At 34.2% G+C, this 10,653-nt stretch overlaps 2 protein-coding genes across 3 annotated transcripts; one reads left to right on the top strand and one right to left on the bottom strand.

The window, feature by feature from the left end:
* The first annotated feature begins 1,219 nt into the window (after positions 1-1,219).
* Positions 1,220-4,924, top strand: LOC147382947 (BRCA1-associated RING domain protein 1-like). Of its 2 annotated transcripts, XR_015173233.1 has the most exons (6): positions 1,225-1,488; positions 1,585-1,638; positions 2,391-2,461; positions 2,544-2,651; positions 2,762-3,151; positions 4,169-4,923. XR_015173233.1 is itself a non-coding variant. In XM_086427148.1 (5 exons), exons 2-5 carry the CDS (start codon positions 1,607-1,609, stop codon positions 4,240-4,242), a joined length of 285 nt encoding a protein of 94 aa, XP_086283274.1. In that variant the 5' UTR covers positions 1,220-1,488; positions 1,585-1,606; the 3' UTR covers positions 4,243-4,924. The 2 variants fall into 2 exon arrangements, 1 of the variants encoding a protein (XP_086283274.1); XM_086427148.1 differs by lacking the exon at positions 2,762-3,151 and having other exon boundaries at positions 1,220-1,488; positions 4,169-4,924.
* A 1,230-nt stretch (positions 4,925-6,154) lies between these two features.
* On the bottom strand, positions 6,155-8,474 carry LOC147382946 (uncharacterized). The gene has a single exon (XM_086427249.1). It carries the CDS (start codon positions 8,472-8,474, stop codon positions 6,288-6,290), a length of 2,187 nt encoding a protein of 728 aa, XP_086283375.1. The 3' UTR covers positions 6,155-6,287.
* Between the last annotated feature and the right edge of the window lie 2,179 nt (positions 8,475-10,653).

The following is a 10,653-nucleotide window of genomic DNA, read 5'->3' as shown; positions in this document are numbered from 1 at the left end:
AGATCATTTTTTAACATTTTTCCTTGCTTTCGTTCTTTCTCTTCAACATTCGTCGTTACACATCTATTTTTTATACTATAATATTATATTTGATTGTAACGCAAATTAACATCTTGGTTATTTCAAAAAAATTAAAACATATTTAGTTCCACCAATCTAAGATTATGAGATCTTCAACTGAAATATCTAAAGGTGCATGTAGGGTTCAAGGGCGACGAGCCTAAGTTCAATGCAAACTCAATGAATAAATATTAAAATTATGTGAAACCCACACCAATCTAAAGTTAAAATTGATCAACTTTTAAAATTATATTATTATTTATATCAACATATTTAATGACGTTTTTTGAACGCCATTAAAAACTTTTTATAGTGTTTTCGCAAAGGTTATAATACACAATACTAAAGAGAATTAAATATGTTAGAGAGCTACTATTGCCACACCAATTGTTATATAAATCACCAAAGAATTGCACACAATTGGTGTGACGATAGTAAAAATTGGTATGGAAATAGTAACTCTCATATTTTAGTACTTAAAAAAAATCTTACCAAATATGAAATAAATCGCTAGACAGTCCGGCGTTTGAGTAACTCGCTGGCCTCTCTAGCATTTTAAATGAAGAATAAATTGTTGGCATGTTAATTAAAACGCTAGACAATCCAACATTTTAATCATTCAAATGGAATTTTTGATAAAATAATGTATTTTAGTACATTAAAATGTTGGACAGTCCAGCGACTTACTAAGACACTAGATTGTCTATCAACTTAATTCATTTTTTGTAATTTTTTGAAAAAATAATCTTTCTTTTAAATATAAAAATATTTAATTCTAATTTAAATAATCACATGGACAAAGAATGTGCGTGTAATTCAAATACTCCCCCAAAATTGATAAGATAAAATAGAGTCATGCGGGAGTGAACCCAAGATTGAATCTCATATCGCATAGCTTGACGTGAAAGTGGATCGGAATAATATATGCTTTTTCACTTGTATCTAAAGAAGGTGTGGGATGTGAAGTCCATTTTGAGGTCAAGTCAGCACTATTCTAAATTTTTTATAAGATAAAATGATGTTGGTAACACCGCACATGTGATTGGACAAATAACGATTGCCTAGAGATTTTATTGAATTCTTAATGTAAACTCCTTGAGATTGGCACAAGTGCGATATGAAGTTCACTACAGCTCGACTCGAAAACTAGTAGTCATTTCCCGGCAATATTGTCCTTAAATGACGTCAACACTGTCAAAAATCTAATGGAAAAGAACCACTCTTTCAATTCCCGCGCTTGATTTTGGAAATTGGAAATTGGAAATGAAAGAACAATAAAACCCTAATTGTAGAAAGAGAGCCATGGTTCTTCTGTGATTGAGGTTTCTTGGAACCCAAATCAGGTCATGGCGGAGTCAGCAAGACAGACTCGATTCATCAATCTTTGGGTCCTCCATTTGCAGAAAATGGGTTTGGAGCCCCCTTATGGTTCGTTTCTTTCAACTTCTTTGATTGAATGTAGGGTTTCCATAGTTTAGTTCATTTTTTTGATACTCTGTTTCATCCTTGTTATTGCTGTTGCAGCCTGAACCTGCTCAATCGACCAATGTTGCTTCCATGCCATCATATATTCTGCAGGTATTATATATATATATTTATTTTTTAGTGGGTCGTCGATGTTATACTTCTTTGTGTTTTAATTTAATCTGGGTGTGTCTTTGAAATTTTCCGATCTCAGTTTGTTATTTATTTATTTTTTAAAGTGGGTAGTCGGTGTGTTTTAATTTGATATGAGTCATTGAAATTGCTTGTTCTAAATTTGCGTATTTTTTTATTTTATTTTGGTGATTAGTTTGATGTGACGTTTCTTTGTGTTTTAATTTGATCTTGGTCATTGAAAATGTTCAATCTCAGGGTATGTTTGGTAACACTTCTGAAGTCTGAAGTCTGAAGTCTGAAATCTGAAGTCTGAAGTCTGAAATCTGAAATCTGGAATCTTGTTCTGGAAAAGTTGTTTGTTTATAATTTATAAGAGCTTCTGGTTACAAACAGAATTTTAAAACATAATGATCATTTTGACAATATTACCCTTCTGTAATTATAATAAATTGTTAACCAAAAAACATGCATAATGATGGTAATTTTCAAATTGAATTCTCACTCAAAATACAAAAACAAATCATTTATATATAAAATAATATAATTTTTTTTCCAATTTTCTGTTTTTCGTCTCTCTCATTTATATTATTCTCTCTCTCTCTCTCTCTCTCTCTCTCTCTCCAATTTATCAAAACCAAGAAAATACAAGAACCAAGTAAAACACAATAACCAATTTGATGTTATGTTCCTAGGTGTTTTAATTTGATTTGGGTCTTTGAAATTGTATGCAGTTCATGCATTCCGGACTCAAAGGAGTTCGCATCAGATTGTCCAATCTGTAAATCATCTTATGTCAATCGAGGTGGATTTAATCTCAAACTTGATCACATTACTTCCAAATTGTATATAAGTTTATCAAGTAATTTGAGTTTTGGGTTTTGTAGATTTAAGATCAGCTCCTCACATGGAAAATATGGTGAGCATCTACAAAAGTATGGATGCCGCTTTTTCTGCAAATCTCTCTCAGCAGGTCTCTCAAGCTGATCTTCTTGGTATTCTCCTTTTTCTGCTCTTCTGTGGAAGTTTTCCTTTACGAATTACTGTAAATTTGAGTTACATTGGTGATTTGGTTCCCTCTTTCTTGTTGTAATCATTTTTGTAGATCTGAGAAAAACAAAAGCTTCAAACCAATGCTTGGCTTCGGAAAAGGTGGATAAGGATGATAAATTAAGCAATGAAATGATTGGGGCGACTAGAAATAAACGAGTTTTCTCCTTGTCCATCAGAACTTGAAAGCCCCATGAGATCTTGTATGCCAAGAGAGAGTGGAGAGGTAAGAGAATTTGGGAAAATGGGAAGCAAAGAAGGTTTAGTTGGTGAACAAATTCCACCATCATCATCGTTTCTTTGGTCAAAAGATAAACATCACAATGAGGTTCAAAATCACGGAATAGAATTGAATCAAGTGACGCAAACATCACTTGATAGCCCTCCATCCTTTGGTGAAGCTAAGGATTTGGATGACGACGTAAGTGGTCGTAGCGGTGAACATGTGCGTTTATGTTCTAATTGTGACATTTTTTGTATTGAAAATTTGTTCTATGTTTGCGATGCACCTAATGTTTTGACTTGTTCATAGGTAGTATATTTCTTGTGAGAACTTTGTGGTTGTAAAACCTTCTAAGTCTTCTCATTATAATTTGACCACATAGATTTAAGTTCATTATGGTTTGTCCTTGCTGGGAAATAAGGCTTTTTTTATATATAAATACTGGATGCTATTAGACACCAATTTGGTGGTCTAATTGAAACTTTGACCTCCATACTTTTGTATAATTTTTTACATTATCGAGAGAGAAGAACAATAACTCACTATAAAGCATAATTGTGCACATTCAATCTCATGCACAAGATGTAAATTACGGAAGAAAAGCATTCTGAAGAGTATGAAACTATCAATAACACCAAGGCATTGTTTAATGTAGTCAATATTTAAATAAAACTTTGAGTGGAAAATGTTGTTGGTCTTATCTATCTTCATGTTCTATTGTACTTTTGTAATTTGATGTTTCTTAGACTTCCTATTTATCATATGATGAGTTTCTCCATGTTGAGCATCACTTTTGTCTTCCCCACTGTTGCCATTTGCTTAATTACCTTTGTTAATTTTTCCACATTCCTTCTTTAACATTTTTTATGCTTGGAAATTTTTATTGCTTAAAGATGCTCATTGTTTCTCTCGCATTTTTCTTTTATAAGGCTACCCATTGGATATTTTTTCTTATGATTTGTTTGGAAACTTGGCATTAATGGGTTTTGCAGAAAAATTCTACTAGAAAATGTGCCTGTTTTGTATGGCTAACTTGATTTTTCATCCTTGTGTTCTTATTTTTAAAGCACTTACTTTTTACCTTTGATAAGATGGATTCAAAAGAAGAAAGATAGTGCCTTTGCACGTCCAAAAAATCTTAATTAGCATATATCTTGTTGTGCTTTGCCAACATTTATTTCCAATTTCCTGTCGGCCTTTCAATTTGTGATACTGGAATGGATCTAAATATCTATGCAGAGTGTCAAGAGATTGCTACCAAATGGCACAATCATGAAGGAAGTGGAAAATGCTACAAATACAGAGATTTATAGAACACCTATCCTCCAAATCAAAGAGGAGCATCTCAGAAAAGCAAAGAGAAAAAAGTTGGACTATGGGCTTCAAGACAAGGCTATAAATAGTGGCATTAATGCTCACTCCACATGTTTGGATTCTGAAAATATACCAATGTCTAAATTTGGAGCTAAGCCCCGTAGACGTCATTTTGGTGCACGACCATCCAGTACTTCAGACTGTTTTGATGCAAATCCAGTTGCCGTATGTGCATTTTGCCAGTCCTCTAGACTGTCTGGGGTGATAATTTGTTACTTAACTTGCAAGCATTTTCATATATCTTACTACAGTTATTAAAAATTATTGCATTTGGGTGAGACCTAGAATTTGCATTTCTGACAATAGAACATTTCATCCATGTATTATGCAATGTTTGGCTAGTGGCTCATGTCTTCTTTTGATATCCTTTTCATCATTTTTATGCTTTTGATGGGAACTTCTAGGCTTCTGGACCAATGTTGCATTATGAAAATGGAAAGCCGGTAGTTGAAGATGTGTTAACCCGACCCAATGTTCTGCATGTCCACAGAAAATGCATTGAGTGATATGTCTCAGATTTCTTTCATAGACTTTCTTATCAAATAGTAATAATATATATAGTTATGATAATGAAAGTAAAAGTGGGAGGTCATGTTTCTTTTTTGACTAAGAACATTTTGATCTCACTGTCAGAATCCAGAAACAGTTTACTCTACAACCTTAGTTATTTCAAAATTTGGATTTCTATATAAGTGTGCCCGGAAAGCCTAAACAAATGTTTACCAGATAGATTAGATACTTGATAGTGATATTTAGAAAGATTTTTAATTTTAAGGGACACACTTGGAGCTTAAAATCTGCCGCAAATGGTAAGAAAACCAAAGGAAAGAATGGTTTACCTGAAAAAGTGTGGGAGAATGCATCTATCCTTTCTCCTTGCAAATTACAAAAATAACTTGATTAATTATGGTATTCAAATCAGACATTAACACGTATATTCCCCCTAAATTGTAATGTAAATATGACAAGCATGCCCGGTTTTGTAATAATCTTGATGGAAAATTATAAGATTTACTAGGAAAAATTAGTATATTCTTTTAATTAACATGATCTGCATCTCATACTAGTTAATTTTTTGTACAGTTTAGACATTGTATAATGTAGCCTATATCAAGCTTTAGTACTTAGGAAATTGGAAAATTTGAGCTACAAGTGACGAGTCGGTTTCTAGGTCCTTTGCATAGGCATTAATAATCTTACAAACCAAAAATCACCCCATCTACCGTAGGGACTTCTTTCTAAATACCACGTAACTTTTGGGCGATAAATTAACAACCCAGTTACTAAAATCACTCTCTTTAAATACCTTCTCAGCTCTCGCCCCACTATACTATTTCTTAAAACACCATCATGGTTTAGCATAAGGGACACCAAACACTATCGGTTTCTCTCAGTAAATAAAAATGAGGGGCCCTCAATTGCCCCGACTTGTTGATAAAAAAAATGATGTATGAGATAAGCACTCAAATTGTCTTTGCAACTCAATTGCTCTCGATGGGATTGGCTTAAAACCCTTAATCAAAGAAACAACAGAACTTGAGTTAGAACACTCTTAACACTTGAAACAATGAGTCTTGATCAATGAAGTCTACATGTACGAGATGTGAGTTGTACACGATATGGTTTTCGATATCCTTGACTAGATTATACTACAATACATCTTAAAAGTTTCTTACCACCCAATATTTACAGAGTCAAAGTTCATAATAAGATCTTCTAGTCAAGCTCATGCCATGGTTTTCTATATACATATATATATATACACACACAGATATAGATATATATATTCTTTTGGTGGGTAATATTAGATTAGAAGCAAAGAGAGAACTTGCTTTATTAACAAATGTTACCAACTACAACATCTTATGAAAATTTTCCAATAAACCTTGCTGACAATGTTAAATTGAACAAAAGCTGGTCTTTTTATTACATTTCTTCCTCTTCCATTTCACTGGAGTCTACGTATTCTCTTCAACCTTTCGCCTCAATTGTGTCGTTTCCTTTCAAAAATCCTTGTGAGCCATCCATTTTCCTTCCAGAAAGTAATATATCCGATTGAAACACCAATTACCATCCCACATCCAAATCCAATCATCATAGATTTCCAATCAAAGTCACTTGTGGACATTGAAACCACATGTTGTTGGAATGCTGTTGGTGGAGAAATCGCATGTGTGTCTTTGCATTGCCTTGATAGTGGAGGCCCACATAATCCCACATTATCTTCATAAGAAGTATTTGAAAATGTATCAAATTGTTTGCCTTGTGGTATGCTTCCCACAAGTTGATTATGCCCGAGATTCATTACTGCAAGGAATGTAAGGCGAATTAATTGCTGAGGAATCTCTCCAGATAGCTTGTTTTGCGAGAGATCCAATGACTCCAGTTGTGCTAAATTCCCAACCGATGATGGGATGTGACCAGTGAGGTTATTATGAGAGAAATTCAACAGAATAAGAGATTTGAGGTCCCCTATCACTTCGGGAATTCCACCTTGGAATTGATTTTTAGAGAAATCAATTAACATGAAGATGGTCAAGATCTTATCTTGTACCCTATCACATCCTTTGATTGCAAGTATCACTGAGATTTTATAGTAATCTCCAATATATTTTGCCTGAGACTCATCAACCACCATCATCATCGCCTTCCAACTTTGGAAATATTTTGTGGGCAAAGATCCCGTAAATCCATTGGAAGAAAGATCTATAACATGCAACATTTGAAAACCATGATTGGTTTGAGAATGTTCAATGGGACCATAGAATTTGTTGGATCTCAATACAAGGACCTGCAACAAAGGCAATGTCTCCATCCAAAATGGAAATGTATCAAATAACTTGTTGCTTCCGAGGTCCAGAACTGTTAGGTTTATGCAACTACCTAAACATCTTGGCACAAGTCCTTCAAATTGATTTTGAGAACCTTGAAGGGTTTCAAGATTACTCAAATTGCAAATAGTTTCAGGAATTTCTCCAATTAATTCATTATGACTGAGTTTCAAGAATTCTAGCCCATTGCAATTGCCAAGTTCCTTTGGTATTTGCCCACTTAGATTGTTTGTGGACAAATCCAAATATTGTAAAATGAATAGCATTCCAATCTCAGTTGGTATGTGCCCTGATAATCTATTATTAGACAAGATCAAAGACTGGAGTTGGGTCCAATTGGATAGAAAATATGGATGGATTTCACCAGAGAGGTTGTTAAATGACAGTTCAAGATAAGAAAGGTTGGTGCAAGATCCAAGCTCATTGGGAATGCTGGAATTTAAGCTTGTATTCCAGAGATATAGGGCCTCAAGCTTCCTAAGGTTACCTATCGAAGATGGTATGGGCCCACTAGTAAACGGGTTATTAGATAAAGAAAGGGATGTGAGGTTAGTGAGGAGGCCAATTTCGTGGGGTATCTTACCATTGAGCTTGTTCCTTTGCAGGTAAAGGATTTGGAGTTTGGTAAGATACTTGATTTCTGATGGAATCGGTCCTTCCAATGAATTATTTTTCAGGGAAAGGAATTGGAGGTTCTTAAGACTAGTAAAGAGGTCCACTGGAATACAGCCTGTTATATGGTTATCGCTAAGATCGAGAGAAATGAGTTTTGAAAGAGACCCAATTTGAGATGGGATTTCTCCATACAATTGGTTGTCGCTGAGGGTTAGGTTGGTGAGATTGGGGAAGGCCGAGGAGAAGTTGAGTTGATGAAGAGTACCTGTTAGGGAATTGTTGGCAAGGCGGAGAATACGGAGTTCTAAGAGATTTCCAATTTCAGAGGGGATCGTACCCGTGAAATAGTTATCACCAAGATCAAGAGAAATGAGTTTTGAAAGAGATCCAACTTGAATTGGAATTTCTCCAAACAAGTGATTAGAGGTGAGGTTTAGGGAGGTGAGATTGGGAAAGACCAAGAAATCGAATTGATGAAGAGTGCCATTGAGACTCGAATTGAAGAGGTTTATCACCACGATGCTGTCCAAGTAATTGTCGCATAGAATTCCAATCCAATTGCAAGTAGTGGTGAGATGGTCAGACCATATCCACGAAGAAGTAATAATAGGAGAATAAGAGATCAAACTGTTTTTCCAGTGCAGCAATGCTTTTGCTTCTTGTACTACTAGTCTTTGTGTTTTTGGTGATGCTGGTACTGGTGCTACTGATATCTCTTCTCCCATTATACTTATAAGAACAAAAGAACAAGACAGAAAAAGAAAGAAGAATGTAGTCTTCATGATTGATTGAAAGACTATATTTGATTCTTAACTATATATCAATAAAAAACCATCTAATATTTATAAGACAAATGCATGAAAGACGAAGAGAAACACAGAACAATGTGAACCGATGGAAGAAAAAAACCAGAGAAGAATTGTCTGTTATGTTATTTCCATGATTTTGTGGAAAAGAGGATCATAGACTATAGAGTCGTGCTGGAATCGTTGTGCTGGTCTTCGTTTTGTATATATAAATTACATCTGTGCCTCTATTTGATTCTTGATTATATATCAATCAAAAACCATCTAGTATTTATACTACAATTAAATACATGAAAGAAAGAGAGAACAATGTGACTGGATGGAAAAAACAAAAAAAAAAAAAAAAAACCAGACAAGAAAATAAGTGATACCCTTATTAATTGTCCCACAAAGTCCTTGTGCCACGTATTAGAAGGGACCTTCGAGGAAGTACTTAATGACTTTATATTCTTACAGACGCCTTTAGATTGCCAAGGACGCTACTTTATTTCAGCACCAAACATTTTGGCCAACATTTTTGTCAATTACTTTTGTCTTACATGAGTTAGAAGTTTTGGAATGGGCTGATTTTTGGTGAGGATGACTTCTAGCCCCATGTTTACAAGTTGAAAAATCGTGGATCGTCATTTTTTGTAAACCATTTTTGAAGAAGAATAACAACGTGTCTTTTTTTGTCTTTGACTCCCAACCCAACACTGGGACCCATTTCACATGCCCCTTGTTGAATATATGGTTAAGGGAAAATTACGATAGATCCTACCGTGGGCCCTCTATTTTAATGCGCACTAACAATGAGTTTTGTTAGGAAAATGTTTCTTCTGCCCCCTCACACCTAGAAAATGTCAAATTCAAATAGTACATATCTAATTGATTAGACCAAAGATTGATCTTAATAATTTGAATTGTCAATTTTTATATTTGAATCATTGATCTCAAAGATTCAAAGAGGGATGAGAGCATTAATAAATAAAATATTTATGAGGATATTTAGAAAAAAATTCCTCCAATATCATTAAGTTATTTTTTTAGTACAGATTATCTTGTTACTTAGGTTTTGACTCACTTGCTTCTATTTTAGCACTATTAATATTAAAGGAATTTACTTTATTAAGAGTTTCTTTTAGATAAAAGTGATGGAAATTTTATTTTAAAATCAATAAATAGCTAAAATATTTATATTTATGTAAGGCTAGTTTACTTATCTCGATTGATGTAATAATTATAAATATCCTATTAGAGTTCATGTAATATTCATCCAAGTATTCTCAATAAAATCAGATTTCTTCAAATTATTCTTTAGGAAACATATGTACGGGAAGCGTTCAGAGGCCTTAAAGAGAGCCAAACATTGTGCTAAATATTTTTCAATATATGGGCTAGAAATTTTGGATTGACCTGATTTTTTTGTGTGGATGATCTCTATTATGAAACTTCTAACCCCATCAAAAGTGGTGTACAAATAAATGACGGTCCATGATTCTTCAACTTGGAATCAATCGCAGCTTGCAAGTTGAAACCTTTTGCTTCCTAATGTAGGATTTCGCCAAGGAGTTTTTTTGTTGTTGGAAAATGTTTGGCCGCCAATATTGGCTCTAAGTAGCCATGATATATCTTGTGTCATTCTAACATATAAAAAATGGTGATCAATGTATCTCCCCTGTTTAGGGTTTGGGTCAATTGTCCAGAGTCTTCTCTTACTGAACTTATTTACTGCAATTAATCTGTTGGGACTCTTCTTGGGTGGTCTGTATTGGTATAAAATTCTTTCAAATCATTGTGAATTGTTATCTTCTTGGGTAGAATGGTTTGTTAAGTTAGTGTCTTGGGAACTTTTTTGGATGGTGTTTCTTGTGTTTTGGTGCTCAAAAATGCTTTTGGAGTCCAAATTTGCATTCCGTAACAAATGTTGTCATTGGTTTCACTTCCATCAAACCCAAAAGCTGATTAATTAGAAATATTGCAACCGTTGTGTCAAACGCAGAAGCTGTAAATGGGCAGAAATGAGATGCTGTCCAGAAGCAGTTTCCTACTTCCAATGTTTGTGGGAAGCTGATGGAATTTACAAGGATTTGTGGACGATAATACCATTGTTTTTCAG

Source organism: Akebia trifoliata, chromosome 16 (assembly GCF_017979445.1).
Source record: "Akebia trifoliata isolate Shusen 1 chromosome 16, ASM1797944v1, whole genome shotgun sequence".
Lineage (NCBI taxonomy): Eukaryota > Viridiplantae > Streptophyta > Magnoliopsida > Ranunculales > Lardizabalaceae > Akebia > Akebia trifoliata.
This window is presented reverse-complemented; position numbering and strand designations above follow the sequence as displayed.

What these genes read in the sequence shown, in the direction of transcription:
- LOC147382947 (XM_086427148.1), top strand. Translation starts at nt 1,607, where the DNA reads ATGTTGCTTCCATGCCATCATATATTCTGCAG. An exon ending in ATCATCTTATGTCAATCGAG is followed by an intron (nt 2,462 to 2,543) that starts GTGGATTTAATC and finishes TGGGTTTTGTAG; the next exon opens with ATTTAAGATCAGCTCCTCAC. An exon ending in CTCTCAAGCTGATCTTCTTG is followed by an intron (nt 2,652 to 4,168) that starts GTATTCTCCTTT and finishes ATATCTATGCAG; the next exon opens with AGTGTCAAGAGATTGCTACC.
- LOC147382946 (XM_086427249.1), bottom strand. Translation starts at nt 8,474, where the DNA reads ATGGGAGAAGAGATATCAGTAGCACCAGTACCAGCATCACCAAAAACA.